The following is a 20836-nucleotide window of genomic DNA, read 5'->3' as shown; positions in this document are numbered from 1 at the left end:
AAAAATGAACGCCGAGTTCACACTTTTCAAAACTAGTCTGTCGTGAATTTAGTAAAGCACTAAACATTTTACCAAAGTTTTAATAATATCGGATGCGTGTGCAAATTTTGAGAAGGCTATTTCCAAGTCAATGGCGTTTGAAGCAGGCGATTTTTGCTCGCAGCGGAGATGGGCTTTTCGGGTTGGCCGGAGCGGGTCACGTGAATGGTGTGACGTCGCCGTGTCGTCTGCTGCATGATGCCGCTCAGGCAATTTTTTTTAAAAAGTCACGTCCTTGCGGGGCACAAAACTTAGCGAAAATTATTCTAAAATCTTCCATTATTATGTCAAAAACGATTGCCATTCCGTACATCCCCACAATACTGAAGAAACAACGATTTTCTCACGTTCTCCATGCATTTCTGACCGCAGTTGGAACTAGAGCACTGCACGGGCCGGAATTTCTAGGCCCGGCCCGACCCGGCCCGTTAGAGACACGGCCCGGGCCCGGCCCGAGCCCGACAGAATATTTTATTTCTAGGCCCGGCCCGACCCGGCCCGGTAGAGACACGGCCCGGGCCCGGCCCGAGCCCGATAACATTTTCAAATATGAGCCCGAGCCCGGCCCGAGCCGGAAAACTGGGACCGAGTTTTTTATACCATAGATATGTCGACTTAGAATATGTATTGTCGAGAGTATGGGTGACATATGCACATCATTTGCGACAGTTGAACTCATGGCATATCGACAATCCTTGAGACACAAGTGGGGAATTTTTTATTTATGAATTTATTGAAGCGATATTGTACTTTTCGTTGTTCTATTCAATTCGTTTAAGAGAAATTTCCTTCCTACATATTTTTGTGGAGAAACAATAAATTGTTCATGGACTCTCCCTTCAGGCAGGTCCGTCTTGCTTGCATTATGTAGCCCGCCGCGCTAAGGTTCCCTTCGCTGCTAGCACTTGTAGCAGGGATGCACAGGATGCGCTTGAATAGAATGGACAGTTTCGGGAATTCTTTCTCGCGCGCTCTCGAGAAGTCACAATGCTCAGACACTCCTGAGCACGAGTAGTCTTTCTTGCCGTGTAGATACTCCTCTATTGTTGTTAACAATTTAAAATTTACGGCACACGACTGACCAGGCACGGCCCGGGCCGGCCCGGGCCGACGCGGCCCGAAAATATTTTTTTTCAAGCCCGAGCCCGGCCCGGGCCCTAAAAAATACGTGATACCCGGCCCGAGCCCGGCCCGCGGGCCGGCCCGAGCCCGTGCAGTGCTCTAGTTGGAACCTCTGGGCGTTCGCCACTAGTCGCCGAGAGGCGCCCCGAACGGTGCTCGCACTGCACGAGCGCGCGTGCTTGGGACACTGCAAGCTCGGAGCTCGCTCTTGTAGCCTCTGATACGCTGGCACTTAGAATGGAACTGGGTATAAAAAACTGTAGCGGGGAAGCGTGATGACGCACGTTCGAAACGCGAGCCAAATATTCTATTTTGCTCGCCTCAGGGTGCATAGACTTTTGAAAATAGTGTATTGCACCAGAAAAATGATGTATGAGCGCAATTGCCCATAACTCGGCCAGCTTGAAACTCAGCAAGTGCGGTATGTTTTCACGACATGTTACACTCCACCCTGAAAAAATAAAGTACACACCCAGAAAATAAATGACAGTGAATAGCTGAAATCATAGCATAAGGTGCCGAGGACGTTTTGGAAAAACCCGCGCAGCATTGATACTTTTTTTTTTTTTTTCTTAGAGGGCCGAAATTGTTGTTGCTTTTACGCTTTTTTAGATAAATTAGGACGTTATCCAGAATTCGTCTCTCAACAATACAATGAGGCTAACCGGCCGCATTGCGCTTCTGCAGCCACGTGATTCGACAGCGGACCACCGCATGATAAACAATTCGCGACCTGCTCGAAAATAATCGCTTCGCGCCGGAAAGTGGCGTAAGCCAATCATTCCGTGGTATGGCTACAAGAGGACTCGGGTTCTGTGGGAGACGAGGGTTGAAGACGACGGGGCGGAGGGCACGTGCCAGGCGATCGGACGAAGAGGCACGAGCTGGCGCGTGACAGAGCGGGCTGCGCGACGCTGGGGCCGGGCAGGAACGACGGAGCAGGTCTGGCTGGTCTGGCCCATGGTGAACCCCGGAGCGGTCCACCAGCGAGGTTCGGACCAAGACCGGCGGGCCCGGACTGCCGGCCCTCGAGGACGGGCAACCGGGAAGTACAGTAAACCTATTCGCTGTCTTCTCGTTGCAGTGTGTCACTCTCTGGGAGACGAGCGAAGCACAACCGATCGAGCGGCGATTACTTTAGAGCAACCCCACATACAAATGGCACCCAACGTTGGGCCCGGTCTCTGCTTCTTCTGTTCATCCCCAGGAAGCCCCACGGATTCGTTGAGCGGGTTGTTCACTAACGCTAACGAAGCCCTTTGGGACAAAGTCTGTTTTAATTTTGGCGACTTGTCTCACAGCAGAGCTCAGCAGGTGTCTCCTCGAGTCGAGTACCGAAAGTACTCGAAGGATGAGGTGGCGGACGCGCTCTCTCAGGCACCCAGGAATAGCGGTTGGGAAAAAGTGATGCAACCAGAGGGGGGGTAAGATGTAAGAAAGTCGTCTTCGGAGGCGGAGAAAGGCACCGCAGGGCAGAATAACGACCGGTAGGAGGGGAAACAGCCAGGATTTTTCGCAGGTTTAGGACGCTGGACGAGTGGACCACAGATTGTGGCTTGGGGTGAAGTGACGAGCAAGGAGAGGCGCTTTTCATTATTTGATCACATAAGAGTATACGCTCCGGGCACTGGTGTTTTGAAAAAACCCGTGGCGCCATCTGTCCGACGAAATAAAAACTATTGGTATGTTACCGCGGTTACCGCCCTTCCCGACTGCTTTCGCGTTAGGCTTGCCAGGCGTAAAGTGCAGGCGTACCCGGCTGCTTTCGTTATGTCGTCCGCAACAACGCAGTCGAAAAAGCGCACTTCTGTTTATTGCTGTGTTTACAGCGCGAAACACATGTACGACGAAACCTTCCGATCCGACGTGCGGACTGCCGGAATGACCTTGGGGGGAGAGGGTTCTCGTAGCATCGGAGAGCGTTGAAAACCCTCGCCTCCGACCGTCGTATTGCGCGGTCGGACGTCGGATCGGACGGTTTCGTCGTACAGAGCGCGACACTGTTAGCGCGAACAAGCGATCGCCGGTTTTTCCAGTTTTTCTCTTTGAAGCCAAGGGATGTCATCCAAGTTATTATTGATACGGAAAGAGCTCACTTAGTTCTATAATATAAGCGATAAACTTTCGTGCTCGCAAATGCTATTTACAAGTACAATGCGAAAATGAGCCGATGTCGTGTTCGCGCTAACAGTGTCGCGATGTGTACATGTGTTTCGCGCTTTAAGCGCGAAACACAGGTACGACGAAACCTTCCGATCCGACGTGCGGACTGCCGGAATGACCTTGGGGGGAGAGGGTTTTCGTAGCATCGGAGAGCGTCGAAAACCCTCGCCTCCGACCGTCGTATTGCGCGGTCGGACGTCGGATCGGACGGTTTCGTCGTACATGTGTTTCGCGCTTTAGACTGCCACAACAGCTACGGAAACACAGCTGGGAAGCTCCCAGTGGTAGAGTTTTACCGCTTTCCAGCAAAGCCGTACGAGGCAGAGCGTCGACGGAAATGGGTTGCAGCGGTGCGGCGCGCAACGTAAGGAAACCTTTTTTTTTTTTGTCCCTTCTCGGTTTTTGTTTGCTCTCCATGATACAGAATTGTTTCTCGCTGGCACAGTTAGACACTGCATTTTTGTGTACAGCGGAGACGGAGACTCCTGGGAACCCGCGAATGGGCAGGCCAGGATTTGCAGCTGCCACTTCGTAGGAAACAAAAAAAGCTCCATCGCTCAGCACCCCGCTTACATCCCCACGATCTTCCCTTCGTCGTACAAGGCGAGATGCAATGTGACGACAGAGACACACTGCTCCATGTTTGCACCACCCACGCACGCCAGCCTTGCAGGTGCAGCTCGCGCCCACGATGAGTCTCGGGTGCGCAGAAAACTGCCGTAGCAAAAAAAAAAAAAAAAAAATGTGTTATGCACGGTTGAAGCGAGAAATCAGAACAACAACAAATGAGGAGTGGAGGGGGGGTACGCGAAACCGAACCGGGTGGCACGCTCACCTGAAGCCGGACGTTGTAAACAGCAGACCTCATCTGCGCGAGGCATTTCCCTACAACTTCGCTGGGAGCTGTGGAATGAAGGACTTCTTTCACGCCAAACACGTGACGGCCCGCATAAAGTTGCTCCCCTAACTTCAGTGACTTTTCTTTGAAATATTCTGCGATCTCGTCAATCCTTCTGAAGCCGCAAAAGAGCACCGTCAGATCGCACGTGCGAGCCGCCATTTTCAGATGGGAACATACCAATCGTTCTTAGGTCGACCACGGGCGGCGCTGGGGAGCGCAAGCGACGGTGGCGCCGGAGTGGCCGCCCGGAGGGTATTCTCCCTTTGTACATAGCTAATGTGTGCATGTGGTTTTCTGTTGTACTGGCAAACTAGAGACGGGTCCCTGACTTTGTCAAGCTGCCTCTGGCAGCTTTTTGTTTGGGGGCACCGTTGGCTCAAGGCCATAAATAAAGTTGATTTGATTTGAAGAGACGTGATCTACTCGTCTAAAACCCCGAGCTGGCGACTTCAGGAAAAATATGGATTTGCGCTCAGTCTACACGAGCGTAACGCTTTCTGAGAGCAGCAACAAAAACCTCAGACACTTTTAGTACAAATGTTATTCCATTCACCGATATTTTTATGCCAACCAGCAGACTAGTTGGTTCTCCATCTACTGTGCACAGCAAGTTAGTCAGAAATGTATTTTTCACTAAAGAGGGCACTGTAAACGAGTAAATTTTCGCGAGTCGCCTACAATTCGCGAAAAATGTGTCCCGCAAACAATTCGGCCAATATGTGAACACTACAGAAGCTACACTCGATTCGCGAAAATTAGAACCCGCGAATAATTTCAAATTGTTAGCTTTGGCCCGATTCGCGAAAATTTGAGCCCGCGAAAATTAAGTCGTTTACAGTATATAATTGCAAGGCTTAAAGTCTGCGGGGTCTCAGGGGTCTCGGACCCCCCACTGATTTTAACGGATGGTCTGAGACCCCCCTCCACGACCCCAGCATGAGTGAAATCAAAAGCATATCTTGCAATAAAATAGCTTGTTTTCAGAAATCCGACATTTGGGGATTAGCAATTTGGGGGTTGCAGGTACAGCGTGGGTAGAGTCAGCAGTGGGGTCTATTTTATGTGCATCTAGTACATCTCGTCAGAACCCCCCCCCCCCCCCCCCCCCCCCCCACCTTCTTGTAGGGACCCCCCTCAACTTACGGGAGACTTTAAGCACTGTATAATTGCACATTTTATTGAGCTCAGTGCTGTGTATTTGTGTACATGTACATTATACTAATTCCTCTCTAGGAAATCATTCGTTACAATAAATTGCACTGCCTGTCAAAGACGAACGTGGCATCTTCCTTTCAACACGAATTCAATCTCCTAAACTTAAATATATAGCCCCCCCCCCCCCCCCGTCGAAGGGCCGTTTTTTTTGTTGTTTTTTTTTTCCGGGAAAGGTGGCAACCCTAGTTCTTGCATATTCCTCTGAAGAATTTGCGCCAACGTTGCACCCCAAACATTTTGGTGAAATGTAGCAGGATGTAGCAGGGTAAGCCCTTTGGCGCATTGTGGCGCAAAGGACGCAGCAGTCACATTACTGCTTTTCTTACTTCATGAACAAAAAAACAGTATCTCAAACTCTTGCTGAACAAAATCCTAAGAAAATTTATTCTCTTTCGGGACCTGCAAGATTTTGGAATTTGAGAGAAAATGCTTGTTGATGTCAGCTGAAGCCCAGCTCTTTCAAAGACGAATGGGATTTAAAAGGGATTAAAAGCAGACTGCACATATAATATGCTCGAATTAATTCATCTTCTGATTCAGTCAGCCACCAAGCAATCAGACTCGAAGCCATTTTCTTTCATTTTTATATCAGAACAAAAAAGCCAGAAGTCGAGGTTGTTCTGGAATTCTTTTTCAATTTCATTACTCCTGAGAGGTTGGTTTAACGGTGACTCCTCTTCGGATCTGACCCCATCCGATCAACCTGCACAAAGGAATTGCAAAAATAAGGAGGGTGCGATGCAGCCTCTCCCCAAAAACAAAGTTGCCACAATGTCGCTTCTAACGCTTCAGAAAAATATCAAGACTGCAAGCCACTGGAAACTAAACATTGGAAATCACTTCTGCTCATCACGAAAGCTCACCCAGAAAAAAAGAATGTACCGTAAAATCCCAAGATAGCCCACCTAAAATAGAGAGAAAATTGGGTGAAAGTAATGAGTGGGCCAACTTTCAGCGTACAATCAAGAAAAGTTGAAAAATGCCATCTTTAGAATATGTGTCTCTGTCAAACTTGTTATCACGGCGAGGGGCAATGAAGCAAAGACGTCTGTACTACCCAGTCAGCAATATTCGCTTCTATCCCGCCATTGCTAATTAGATGCATTTATGCCAAGATCAGAACACTATGACTACTAAGAGTGGGCTATCTTTACAGCAGATCAAGAAAAAAATTGGTGTGGGTTATCTTTTTGGAGTTGGGCCATCTCTGGGGATTTTACAGTAATATTTCTTAATTAGATATGGACATCAGAACTTTCTAGAAAGTAGTTTATAGTAAAATATAGTGTTCAACTACACTAAACATGTTCAACAGGGCTGAAGAAAATGAAAAACCTGACTCCTTTCAACAGAGAGCCACGCATGTTTAGGAATGCGAGAGCAATGTGGGCTGGGTATTCAGCAAGCACAGATGGCGACTAATAACTACTGGGAAACGAAAACAAAATATTACTATTAGGCTACAATAAGCCAACACAATAGTAGTGCCAGTTAAAAAAGAACCTGTAGCAAAAATGCCTGAAACATGCAAGTATTAAAAAAACATTTAGCACGACACTTTTGGATGTCCATATTTTTTATTCCCCTTCCAGATTAACAAACATCATTTTGCTATATGTGAAGATCAGTTTCCTTTCTTGGCTACAGATGAGAAAGAAAGGAACCTTCAAACACAAAATTGTGACATGGACTTTTGCAGCTGTGAAGAATAGTCATATATATTCAAATATAGCTTGAAATGCTTTCTGTGCGTAGTTCTTTAATATTAGGACTAGACCTATACTCATGATGAAACAATGTTGACGTATAAGAGCAAACAAAAGTTCCAAGCCCATCGAGCAAATCCAGACACTCCCCCCTCATTAGCCACTCCTTTTAGCGCACCAGTGCCATGGCACAGAGGCGCAAGGTTGACACAATAACCGTGTCATTGTATCATGAGTGGAACACTCTGGCTTCCTCATATTACAGCAGCTGCAATAGAACTGTGTTGCACAGTATATCCTCCCGATATTGCATCAATGGTAGCATAACATGACCAGCATGCTTGAAAAATGTTTGAGCTCGAATTAATAAAGAGACTTAAAAAAAATAAAAAAAACCTAACCCCATAAGTGCCATGAACAAGCTCAGCCCGTTTGTGGGCATCTCCTATGTTCCTTGATGCCGCAGACGAATCAAGCTTGTCCCAGTGCTTTATGGCAGCACGTGTTCCAGTTGGCTCGCAAGTTTATTTCTATCTTTTCTTGCTGTTCTGCAGTTCTGCTCTGACAACAGTTGTTTAAAAATGGCCTCGCTTGCCGAAGGAGCGTGCGCATCTTCATCAGGAAAAAGAAAAACAATCTCCGATGAAAACTCGAGCAGCTCCAGTGACTCCAAAGAAGACATGGAGTTTTGCTCATCAAGCGACGACAATCATTTTGTTGCGGAACTTGGTTCCTCAAATAAAGAGGATGTCGAGGATGAGGATGATTCGGACGGCGGAGGCAACTTCGTAGTCTCTAGGCAGTGGTGCAGGAGTGACGCACGTGCTGGTGCCCCCTGCACCCCCTCACTCTCCGTTCCTCACATCCCCAAGAAGGTCATTCAACGTAGAAGATCCAAGTGACGCACTTGAATACTTTGAGACCATTGTGGATGATGAAATGGTCGAGGTCATGGTCACAGAAACAGACGGGTACACCGACCAGTTTCTCACATCAGAACTGAAGCTGCGCTCCCGATTTGCAAGCTAAGTGCCAGTGACGACTGGAGAAATGAGCATGTTTCCAGCACTCCTGCTGCTCTAAGGAGTTGCGCACAAACATGAACAAAGCATGTGCTGGAGCCAAAACAACCTCGTGAGCCCAACAGTATTTGGTGAAATAATGAGCCGCAACCGGTTTCTTCTGACAGTGAAAATGTTGCATTTCGTGAACAACAAAGTTCCGTGGACCCCAAAAAACACACCCGCATTCCTTTCGTGCCTCAACCATGACTTTCAAGCACTGTACTTTCTTGAGAGAGACATATCCATCGACGAGAGCTTGATGCTTTATAAGGGTCGACTGAGCTGGCACCACTACTCATTGCTCATCTACAGCAGGGAAACTCGTCGCCCGTTGAGGCAGACCAAGTTTTAGGCTGTATAAACATACACACAACCCAACTTTTTTTTTTTTTAAAAGAGCCAGATTTGGTATGAAGCTGTTTCTGTTGTGCAAAGCAGAGTTGGCATACATCTGGAACTGTATTGTGTACACGGGAAATGCACGACGGCATGTTCATTGACATCAATACACCCGATAGGTGAAGAATGTCTGGGGCTGGGTAATTCATCGACCTAAGCTTCGTCAAGTGTGTGCGCTGTTCAGTTTCACAGTTGGTCACTCCTGCAACTACCGCAACTATGCACTTGCGGCCATTACGACAGCGGCTTGGCTTGGCTTGGTGGCTAGCTAAATTGGCTGAAATTCGAGACTCGTGGAGCTGAAAATTGGAGGTGCATTGATTTCGCGAGGGGAAAAAAAAGTCCAAATATTGGTACCCGTTGTGAGGGGTTCGTACATTATCTGAGTACATCCTTTATGCGAGTAAATACAGTACCAACTAGCCCAACTCTCGACAGTTCAAGATGCTTCTTTTTGCATGTGCAGAACTGTAAGTTCATGTACCGTATATGCAGAAATGTACACATTTTGGTATTATAAACTTTTTTCATTATATCTGTGATGCCTAAGGATGGACACTCCTCAATAAAAGAAATGCAGACTTTTTAGGTCATTTTTTTTTTTTAAATAACATGACAGCTAAGGGGTTAAAGGTGAAAGCCTTCTTCTCAGATAAGAATTCTAAACTCTAAGCCAGGGGTCTAAAACACGCGGCCCGCGACTCGCTGGGACGCGGCCCGCAGTCAACCGACTACGAGTCCAAGTTTTCACGTCCCGGGCGCTAGAAATGGCATGCGCCATAGAATCTCTTCTCGCCAATTTATTTTCACTCGAAAAGTAGCTCTGCTCTTTTAACAAGTTCACATAGTTTATACTCATCTGTGTTCATTTGCCCTTTGTTTCGCTTTATATTTTGCTTCCCAGCTTTTTGTAATGTACAACAATCTCGGCTGTTTGAACTATCAGTCAGCAGGAGCAACTGCCAAAGATAAAGCTACAAACTCTGAATTCTCGCCTTAAAAAAAAAGGTATTAAAAAATTAATATTTTTATAGTGTTATAAAAAAATCGCCAGAAAAGCAACAACTGTCAAATTAACCATTCTTTTTCTTATAGGGAAATGTTTATCTTGGGTAATTCCTGAGTGAATTAAGCAACCATAACGACAGTGTACTTTATTATTAAAAATGCCAGCATTTTGGTGGGGCGGTGTCATCGTAATTACTGTTATCACAGCATGTCAGGGCCCAAATCATATAAACAAATAAAACCTTAAGATGCCACTGCAAAAACTGTGAGTTGACAACAAGCATAGAGCACAGGGTATCTTCTCTTTAAAATCTTTTAAACCCCCCCCCCCCCCTTGTTTTATGTTGGCCCTCGACCTTTCCGGTGTGGGTTATCTGGCCCCCACGCTCAATTGAGTTTGAGACGACTGCTCTAAGCAAAATGAAACTAGCAGAACCAGGGGAAGCAAGAACAGCAAAAGTGTGAATGCATGTTGCAAAGAAAAAGATGGAACGCAGAATGGGCTGGTGAGAAATCATGAGTTCCTTTTGAGCCTAGTTCACAATCATACCAACAACCCCCCCCCCCCCCCCCCCCCCCCAAACCCCTTTCCCACCAGAAAGGAAAAAAGCATGGTATAAAGGGTTTCTGAAAGGTGGACAAATTCGATGTTGCAGAAACTATGCATTGCACCAAAAAAGGCTTGTGTTGTTTTGGTCCTAGGCCAGGGGCCTCTTTAGCAAAATTATTAAAGTTCAGGATAATTAATTTGTTAATTGCTTTTGCATAATTAACTTATTAAATATTAAGTTTAAGGGCATGGTTTTATTTGGAAACTTGCTGAGCATCATCAAAAAGCACTAAATAATATAATTGGAGTGCGTTAGAAGACATGCGCTGCTTGTTACAGTTCTCTGAAAAACCGCACAACTTCGACAATTTTTTAAGTTTCGGTTTGCAATCGAAGCGCTTCTCGGCATCGACGGCACCGTGCCCTGTGGAGAAATAGTGGAACCAATATCTGCTTTGCTGTAGCACTATTTCTCAACGGGATGCGGTGCCGTCGGTGCCAAGAAGCGCTGCGAGTGCAAACCGAAACTCAAAAATCCGTCGAAGTTGTGCGGTTTTTCAGAGAACTGTAAAAAGCAGCAAATGTCTTCTATCGCACTCCAATTTTTTTACTTAGTGTTTTTCAATGATGCTCAGCAGGTTTCCGAATGAAACCATGCCCTTAAACTCAATATTTAATAAGTTAGTTATGCAAGAATAATTAACAACTTAATTATCCCGAACTTTAATAATTTTGCTAAATAGGCTCAAAACGACACAAGCCTTTTTTTGGTGCGATGCGCAGTTTTTGCAATACTGCCAAGACCGGTTATAAAGAAGTCGGTTATGTGCGATGCGCAGTTTTTGCAATACTGCCGAGACCGGTTATAAAGAAGTCAGTTATAACAAAATAACGGCTACAGCGAAGCGATCACGATTTCCCATTTCCTTTTGCACTTCGTTAACCGAGTCAGTTATAACAAAATAGCAGATATAGCAAAGTGATTTCCGATTCCCGTTGACTTCGTTATAACCAGTCTCGACAGTATCGAATTTGTCCCCCTTTCGTGAAACACCCCGTAGAGATGCAAAGAGGTGAAAAAGAGAGGGAGTGGAGCAAAAGAATGAGAATGAAGGCAGCCGGCTGACCCAATGCACTGCATCAACTGCATAGGGTGACAGTTTTAGGAAATAACAACCGGGAAGGAAACACAAGGGGTAAAATGGTACACCCATACACATCCTTCCATGGCAGTCCAATGGGCCAGTGTTTGCGAATGAAAAGGCTGATAAAAGGAATCCAGGGGCGGATGCAGGAATTTCCTGAGGGGGGTGTCAGGTGTTGGTCAGCGTACCATTTGTTTAGGAACCCTCTCCCCCTCTTCCTTATTTCACGCCCTAAATTTTACACACGCAGAATTCAAGAGGGGGGTCAGGACATCCGGACCCCCCCTCTGAATCCGCCCCTGAAGGAATCAACCAGATTTTAACGTGAGCAGAAGCTCCGACCCAAAAATAATTCATCAAATCCAAAAAACAGAAAGGCTCGAGGTACACCTAAGCACCTCTTATGAGCTGTGGATGCGAAAGCATGAACGTCATTCTTCACACCGCAGCCAATCCTGATCCTCTCGGTCTGCTGCATGCCCGCCTCGAAGCAGAAACGGCCGAGGTGCCAAGAGGATCAGTGGGCGCCTCAGCCGTTTCTGCTCCGGCGCGGGCACGCAACGCCATGGGGTGGCGCTAATTGAAACTGACTCGCGGCGGCTTCATATCACTGTTGTTTTGCGTGGCTTTCTGCGTGGTTTCAAAGCTGGGATGCTTCAGATCGCGGCTTCGGGAATTTATCTGCCGTTTGGCGCGGTTGATAATGTCGGCTCGCTCCACAAGACAGTTCATGCTTTTGCATTAATATAGGGTTCTTTGAGAGCCACACGAAAAAGAAAAGTTGCATAGGAAATTTAATTGAATCAATGACTGCCATAATGAGCCTTAAATGCATAGCTGAATGCCATTTGCACAGTGCAGTGCACTAAAGATTATGCTTCAAAATAGACAGCTGAAAACTCAACGACAGAGTGAGAACAGCAGGACGCGGCTTTCAAATACCTCCAGCACATGCTCCATGCCTTTGTCTATGGTTCGGCTGCGCACGCGAGACACCAAAGCGTTGTCAAAGGTAGGGAGCTCGTGCTGGAGGTGGAACAACCGAGGCTCCTCCCTGCCGTCCTCACCTTGGCAGTCACTATACCAGAGACAGAACCAGGGGAAGACCTTAGACGTACCTCCAGTGCTTCTCCACCCGACGACTGAGTGCAATCTTTTCACCAATCTCTGTGCAGACAGGGCTGGTCAGACTGATCTTGGCCAAATCAGCCTTGACCGCCAGAACTCGGCCTCCCGTTGAGAGGGACCCAATGTTGACCATGAGCACTTCGTTCTTGGAGAGCTTTTGCACCTGCAAGGAAGAATGGGAGATGCACGTTTGCACCGCGTCCACTTCTTCCAACCATATAGGCTGCAAGTGCTGCAGTCCTCACTGGGCATTTCGACAATTAATGGATGCTAAGAATGCAATTATAACCTAATCCTGAAAGTTAATAATAATTTCATAGAAGGTAGGCACTACAATTGCGTTGCGCAAAACATTTAGACAGCGAGAAGCTAGCTGACCTCCCCGATGGGCGACCGCTGCCTGTGCGCATCTCCCGGCATGGCAATGTCCGGTTCGAAAACGTACGCGAAAATAAGGACGGTTCCTCGAGCCCCAGTCGTACTACACGACCTCGCGGCACTTGTCGGAAATGGTAGAGACCCTTTGAAGCACTTGCTCTGCGGCGAGGAGGCACTGTTCGGACACCTCTCTTTCCTTTTACCATGTCTGCGCTGTAGATGATAAATTTACCCGGTGTAGAGCGACTGCCAGCCTGGGGTCTTAACGCGCATCATGCAGTATTGAAGCACGAAACTGCACGCCGATACGACGCTCGTCCAGATCCAGCATTGTAATGGCAGGGGGGCGAATTCAACCCGGGATCCCTGGGTTCTGCAGCGCCAGCTTTCGCTACACTTGCTCCGAGATGCAAGTGTAGCCACCAATCCCCTGGTGGGCACTACAGATGCTGTGTGAACCTAATCCTAGAACCCTAAAGGCACTGCCACTTTGAGGGAGCAGTTGGACAACTCCACACATTAACACGAGGGAAATGTGTTTTCAGCGACCCTGTCACAGCGCACTGTTCGGAGTATTCCCCAACCCTGACAGTCGAAGAACACCCTGTCACGCTACGCTATTCGGAGTGTTTCCCAACACCGAGAACACTCTGCCATCTTGATTGTTTACTTTCATTCGCGTCCGGTGCGGTGGTGATAGAAAAGTGACTCCGAAGTTACCACGAAATGACATCAACCAGTGACTGTGATTAGAAAACTTGACATGGGGAGAATTTTCCGCTGTTTATTTTATCAAAATGCTCTTCATTTCGATGACGAAGCAGCTAGCCCTAACAGAGAAAGATGGGATCGATGTTTGTGATTAATGCCACCGTATGAAGGCGTTCTGCCCAGTTCTGTCTTTCCCGCAATTTTTATTTCCTGTATAAAATTGAGTTAGCACCGACAGCACCCCAAAATGTCTTTTGTAGTGTGGTGTTGAGCTGAACTGACAGTGCTTAAAAACTGCGACACCGACACGATCGGCCTTCATAGCAATCGGTGGAATAAATACTTTCAATGCTGTCTATTTGCTTTTATTGCCTGCTATGTTATCACTTCATTCCCCAAAACGTCCTGGGATTTTTAGGAACAATTCGGGTGTCTGACAGCAGCCAACATCAAGTTCAAAACATAAACAATCATTCATTGATTGTAAATGAAAAGCTAAAAAATTATTTAAAATACTATATATATACATAGGGAGTATATAAATTTTTTTTTCTACGTTAGCAATGGCACTAGTTTTGTCAAAGTGTCAACTTGATCCCATGGGCCTTCAGGGTTCCACAATGCGACTGAAATATCGCTAAAAATTCCTGCCATCAATTGCAATCAATTGCAGGAAACATTTTCTAGTCACGAAATTGCTTTCTTCAGCGTATCAACTTTCTGGAGCACATACATTTGCAAGTGGGCATTTTCTAGGCTAACATTAAACAAACTCAAACTGAAGAACCAGCCAACCAATTAAATTTCATTGACTCAACACCCAAAAAAGTTGCTGATAAAAGAGGAATGGCACCACCTTCTTCAATCAGATGCCTCTTCAGTAATGAATTCAAAAGGTGCTCCTACAACTGGCAAACATCATGATGCACATTTTAAAATCTGGCCATCCAACAGAGAAGGTTGTGCATGCCCCGTCAGTACTTCGCTCACACCTGACAGTGCCAAGAAATCTACTGTATTTACACGATTGTAAGTCGACTCGATTGTAAGTCGACCCACCCACATTGCACATCAAGAAAAAAAAAAAAAAAAAACTTTAGATGCGCATTTTACTGCGAGCACGTGAAAATGGCAAAGTATCTGTTTTGAAAGCCGAGCCTCCAACACGCGATCGATGCCTTCCGGTGTGCTTTGGCTGCGCATGCACGCGCGAGGTGCATGAGATGCCCAGGCGTTATTGAAACTAGGAAGTTCACGCTGGAGGCGGGACAACTGAAGCAGCTCCTTGTCGTTCTCACTCCGTCCACGACTAGACTATTACTCGTCCTCACTGGTGATGTCAGTCCCGTCATCATCACTGCCACGTTCTCGAAGCACATCGTCGGCGTCGTCTAAAGAAATGTCACATTTCGCAAATGATAAACCGCATCTTTCGCGCTTGCTCTGCATCGCGTTGGACGTCACGAATAGGGACCGATTGCACACTTTTGCGCTGTACATTGCAAGCCTGACCTCCAACTCCGGAAGGCATCCCCACCCATCCAGACTTTGGACTGCGGAAGCCTCTTCGTTTGCCGTCACATCCCGCGCCACTCCAGACTCCACTGGAGCATCACCTGCTCTGACGGGTCAAACTTGCATCCAACAGCGCAGTTGTTAGTTGCTTCTGAGTGAAGAATGGCCATAAACGAGCACCGAAAACCTAAACTGCCCGGATCATGCACGCGTGTCAATGCAAAATAAACGTAGTTAGTGCTCCAGCATGACCTCGACACTTGATCAAACAATGTGCGACCGTGAATCGTGCGAAAAACTGCGAAGGGAAGCCACGGGGTGAGTGGGCCATGAGGCTGTTCCAGCGGCCTCCGAAGTTTCCAGAGTGGCTCTGACAAAAAGTGCCGCCACCCCCCAGGGAGTCGGGCGCGCCATGCGCTGTTCACCGCCGTATATTCGGGTTAATTTGCGAATTGCTATCAATAATACTTGTTCGCACAAATAAAACAATAATTAATTTGTAAAATGAGCGCACAGAATAGTGCAGTGCTAGAGGTACAACCGGCTAAACTCATAACAAGCCGATGTGTTCACGATATTGCGATTGTTTCGTTTTTGCTGGCGGTGGAATGCTTTGGTTCAATTATAAGTCGACCCCTCCACTTCAGATTTTCAAAAATTGAAAAAAGGGTCGACCTACATTCGTGTAAATACGGTATGTGCTTGACGAACCAGTCAGTCACAGGTCCCTTGTCGTCTGATCCTGCTCTCTGCGCAGGAATGTGATCATGTCGCAAAAGATATACCACTGGTTCAACGAGCACGCAGCTTCCACCACTTTTGTCAGCTTAACAGTAGAGACCCTCCGTTGGTGAGAATAGTAGGTGTTAGAGAGACCGAGTGGGGCCCACCTTGGCTCCCTTCTTGTCTCCCTCGGTGCGGACCCCGAGCAGGCGGCGCAGCAGGAAGTAGGAGATCTCCAGCTCAATGTAGATGTCCGGTAGGGCCCCCACGGCCCCCAGCACCTGCCCCACCATCCGGTCGGCTCGGGACAGCGTCGGGTCAATCTTGGTCCCCACACCTGGGTTGGCACCCAACAGGCATGGAGGGAGCAATATTAGCTGAAGAAGCTTGCAATTTAAATTCCAGGGCTTGGGCACCTTTAGGCTAATTTGTCTTAATGCAGAATCTGTCATACACCAACTCATGTTTACAAACCGGACCGTCCCTAGCGTCAAGCTACCGGCACCACGCGTGCGTGATGGGGTGTGGGCAAGAAGCGCCGCGTCCCGCATCAACGGAGCATTGGAATGTGATGTTGTCAGCGTCGATGTGAGTCCTCGTGCTCTTTCTCGAGTTGGAATTGTTGATTCTGCGCCTTCTTAGGAATGTCTTACTACTTCAGTGGCCTGAGCGAAATTAATGAGGCTCATTACACCGCAGAACTGTGTAAATAATGTGAAGTGCAGAGATTCGTACTGCCTAAAAGCCGCAGAATGGACGCTAAAGCCTGATCCACATAATAAAATTCTGTTCGCTATTTTCAGTCGTGACGTCACTCGGGCTGCAAAAGTGTGGGCGGTAGGTTCGATGCTCGACGTCGATACTGAAAATCGTGAGTAGAATTGGACCAAGTGAATCACACATAAAAAGTTGATGATGGCCACTGGTAACAATGATCAACACCTCCATGTATCTACTGTTTACACCCAGGGCCGGATTAAGGTACGGGCTAAGGGTGCTGCAGCCCTGGGCCCCAGGCTGTCAGGGGGCCCCATGCTGGCCCCTGGAAATTTAAAAATGTTAGTCTTTTTTGTTATTATTTAAGAAAGTTTAGGCAGAAAGCAGAAGAAACACTCCGAAGGGCCTTTGGCGCAATGGCCTTCTTGTTCTCTCTTCCACAAGAAGGAAACAAGGATGCCATAAAGTTCCCGTCTCTAGATCAGCTGGCGTTTGTGAGATCGGTGTGCAACAGCATGCCAGAACAACAAAATTTAACACGACCTCCCATGCCCCTCGTTAGATTTTTTTTTTTTAAATGGAGCTTGATGGAAGAACGGTCATGAAGCTTTCTTTTGTACTGGAGCCCCCTTAGCGTGTTCTATGGACAATTGTGGGCAGGAAGTTAAGCAAGCGTTAAGCAAGCAACGCAGATGGTTCACACATGTTGTTTTAAACCTTTTCGCGAAACTCTATATGGAGTTCATTTCAGAACGATAAGTTTGAAACAAGCAAAAAGGCGCCCGTAAATCTTTTGGACACTGTCTCTATAGCCACCAACAAAAAGGTGTTCCAAGGAGCCGGTTCTTAAGACGCCCCTCAACAGTTTTTGATGGGTACTAACTGCAAGGAAGTGCTCTAGAGTCGATATCTGGTCTGCCAGTGCAACTGAACACTCTTCCTTCCAGCGACTGATAAGAATACTGCACCAACCTCTGGGCTATAACCTTTTATTTTTTAACGTTGAGTCACAGAGCAAAATGGTCGAGCTCTAAATTACTGCATTTAAAAAGAACAAGATTAGTGCTAAATCTGATGCGAAACATTTTCCCCATTTAAAAAGACAGCATGTAGATACAAAAAAAAACAAAAAAACATTTCGATTCTCATGATAAATTCTTTAAATGCAGGTGTGCCCGAACGACGGCGGTCGATGTCTTAGAATCGCACGCAGTTTCTCCTATGCTTTAAATGTGGAAGTCTGTGTTTGTTTGCGAAACGAGGGTTCAGTTATTAGAAGAGCGTTTACGAAGTAGTTTGATCCCAAAAAGACTGCTTCAAACAACGAAATTTCTTTCTTGCCTATGTCACTTCCTTCACTGTTCACATCAGAGATTTATTAACAGAGGGCTAGCTAGAAGTTAAAACACTTCCAATAATTTGGAACAATTACAAGAATAAGGGCTCTAGATTTTCGTGGCAGTTGTCGATTTGCGAGGCATGCCATTTAGTTTAGGGGAAGTGAAATTAGAATGGGAATTTTTCAGTTACCTTTTCGGTTGCTGCATAACTCAGTTCATGTGTGATTAATGATGTCACTCGAGATGTTAGCAAGAGGGTCACCTGCGCTACAAGTCGACATCGCGACCAATTTGTGTAAACTAGCCCGGGCATGTACTCTATGAATCTAGCTGTAATTCTAGTTAAACAAATTCATGAACAGAGTCAACATTTTAAACGGAAGCAATTTAGTGTGTGTTGTTGTTTTCGTGGTTAAGTTGCTGGATGTGAACGACAAATCCTAATATTTTCCGCAATGTTTATTTGATTTCAGTTTTGTATCTCAAAATTACTATATTGTAAATTGTTAGAGGGGTTGATTATTTGCGAAGTAGCTTCTAAACAATTGCATCCGCTCAATGACAGCAAGGAAAACTTGAATTCCCATTGAATCTACGGATCAATGGGACAAGGCTCAACAATAATCATACAATGAAACATATCTAGATTTAACAAGTTAAAAGATATACATATTCCCGTCGTCATTGTTACCTCCACCACCACCATCATCACCCCCACCATTATCATAGGTAGAGGCCTCATAACAGCCTAAGCCCAGGGCCCCCAAATGCCTTAATCCGGCACTGTTTACACCAAGCCTTTTACTTTAAAGAACCTTCAAGTTCAAAAACTTTTGAAGCCTTCACTTCCTATCACAATGTTTCGTCTACTGATCACTGTCGTTTGAATGAGCAGACAACAGTTCAAATGAGTTTGAAAGAGCATATGATGGTCTGAACGATCAGACAGTCACTTGAAAGTGAAACAAGACGCACTGAATGTGGTCCGTGGGTGGTCCTGACAACTTGGTGGTTTTCCCGCGTTCATGTTGGAACAAAAAAAAAGACTGCATCTCCATGTGGTGAATGATGTTGATTGGGGCAAAGCTCTCGTGGTGCTGATGATACTGATTTTGTTCATAGGTAGTGCTGATGGTGCTGATGATACTGATTTTGTTCATAAGTAGTGCTGATGGTGCTGATTTTTTTTTATTACTCATAGGTAGTGCTGAGTTCCGGGTTGTGTTCGACTTCATTATTACTGCTTTATGGTCGGTGAAATGCAGAGCCAGTGATTCTTCTAGCGGATCAGCTTGGATCCGCTAGAAGCCGTGTGAACGCATCTCCACCACTTAAGTCAACGGTCCATGTCAGAAAGAGAATGAGTGGAACGTGCTTATATACGCATTTGAGCATTTGACCACAGCACCCTCTCGTCTATGAACATTGAGCCAATGCATGCAAAGTTTAACGCGATTATATATGCATTTGACCGCAGCGCCCTCTCCTGTATAGACGTTGAGCGGCTACATGCAACTTTTCATCCATGACATCCCCAGCTCTTGAGTTACTACCACATCTCAGAGCCCCCTACTCGTCCCGCATTCGTGGCCGAGTGGTTAAGGCGATGGACTAGAAATCCATTGGGGTCTCCCCGCACAGGTTAGAATCCTGTCGACTGCACAAACATTTTTTCTTTTTTTAAGAAGACAGATGGGATGGCTATCGATGTGAGCACGGACGCCGGACGGACAAGGCTAGACCCTAAGGAGCTTTGCCCCTAAAAGGGGTAACGGAATGGGTGAAAGCGGTCCTTCACCGATGAGTCCTCCAGGCACGGCGTACATGAGGTCGTTCTGCTCGGTGCACAGGGAGAGGATGCGGGAGAAGATGGGCTTGCAGAGTAGCTTGCCCTCGTCGTCCTTGGACACAATGCCTGGCCGCACCTCAATCTCCTGCCCCACCTGGGGTGGAAGAGACAAACAAACTAAGGGGGGATTTTCAACACCCAACACACAAAGCTGCCCACAGGCAGTATAATGGTATGGACACAGCGACAAAGCCAAAATTTGGGGCGGTGGAACTGCCCTCCCCCATATCAAATAGGTATCCAAAGAAAGAGTATCTCGTAGCCAACATCTAGTAGTTCCAGGTTCCTGTTTTTTCCGGTTTACTTTAGCACGCTTTCCTGAACAACTTGGCAGACAAAAAGGCTGCCCAGAATGCCAAGAATGATAACTCGCATGACCGATGAAGTGTCCGAACTGACTTGGTGCAGAAAATTGTCTACAGTTTGTTGCACCATAAGACCTGCAAGAGAAGTTTCGCATCCAGCATGTGTCAACTGCCTTCCGTCGGCCGTGCGTAATCATGAGACTCCTCAGTGTTATTTGAGGTAGGGATCTCACACTGGAAGGGGAGCTTTATCGCAGACCTTGAGGATGCAATGGACTATAAAAAGGTTAAGAGTGCACTGAAATGGTTTCCGAAATCATCATTTTATGGTAGTAATATGATCTATGCACTCACAGCATCTCAAAAATCTAAGAATTACAGTCGTGCGTGGCTTATTTCTCTGTTAAAAAAATTTTTCAAAGATTGCGGACACGCCTTTTTTTAGGGCAAACTTTCCCAATAAAACGGTCGACGAAGGAGTGCACGTGCGGGGGGATCAGCGGAGTGTTTCCAGATACCAAGTGGTACCAAGCTGCCGCTGCCTCAGAAGAACGTTTGTAAACGTAGCCAGAGACTCCAACAAGGAAAAAAGAAAAAAGGGATCACGATACAAAAGCGCAATCTCAGCATGATTAACAAGCAGCCTCGAGTCCCTGAGTTACAATGCCGTTGGCGTCAGTGCAGATTTTTAGTCAGTGTGCTGTGCACTGGTATTGCTTTATATCTTCCCCTTGAAGTGTTACTTTATTTTTACCAGGGGGGAGGAGCGACAATGCTAAACGCGATTGAAAGCCGTGCTTTGTGTTTAGTGCTTCACTTCATTTTATTGAGATGTCCACGATTTCTGAAAATATTGTC

At 46.6% G+C, this 20836-nt stretch overlaps 1 protein-coding gene across 1 annotated transcript in view; it reads right to left on the bottom strand.

Moving 5' to 3' along the window:
- Positions 1-6006: 6006 nt before the first annotated feature.
- LOC8037038 (eukaryotic translation initiation factor 2 subunit 3, Y-linked) overlaps positions 6007-20836 on the bottom strand; it is a 46548-nt gene continuing 31718 nt past the window's right edge. The window contains exons 10-13 of the mRNA XM_029994823.4: positions 19623-19767; positions 15935-16104; positions 12431-12603; positions 6007-6143 (exon numbers count right to left, since the gene is read on the bottom strand). Coding sequence (XP_029850683.2) covers positions 6083-6143; positions 12431-12603; positions 15935-16104; positions 19623-19767 — 549 coding nt within the window. The 3' untranslated portion in view covers positions 6007-6082. The remainder of the gene's footprint in view (positions 6144-12430; positions 12604-15934; positions 16105-19622; positions 19768-20836) is intronic.

This window comes from Ixodes scapularis, unplaced genomic scaffold (assembly GCF_016920785.2).
Source record: "Ixodes scapularis isolate PalLabHiFi unplaced genomic scaffold, ASM1692078v2 PGA_scaffold2__306_contigs__length_199485367, whole genome shotgun sequence".
NCBI lineage: Eukaryota > Metazoa > Arthropoda > Arachnida > Ixodida > Ixodidae > Ixodes > Ixodes scapularis.
Note: the sequence above shows the minus strand (reverse complement) of the source record. Positions and strands in the feature narration are given on the sequence as shown.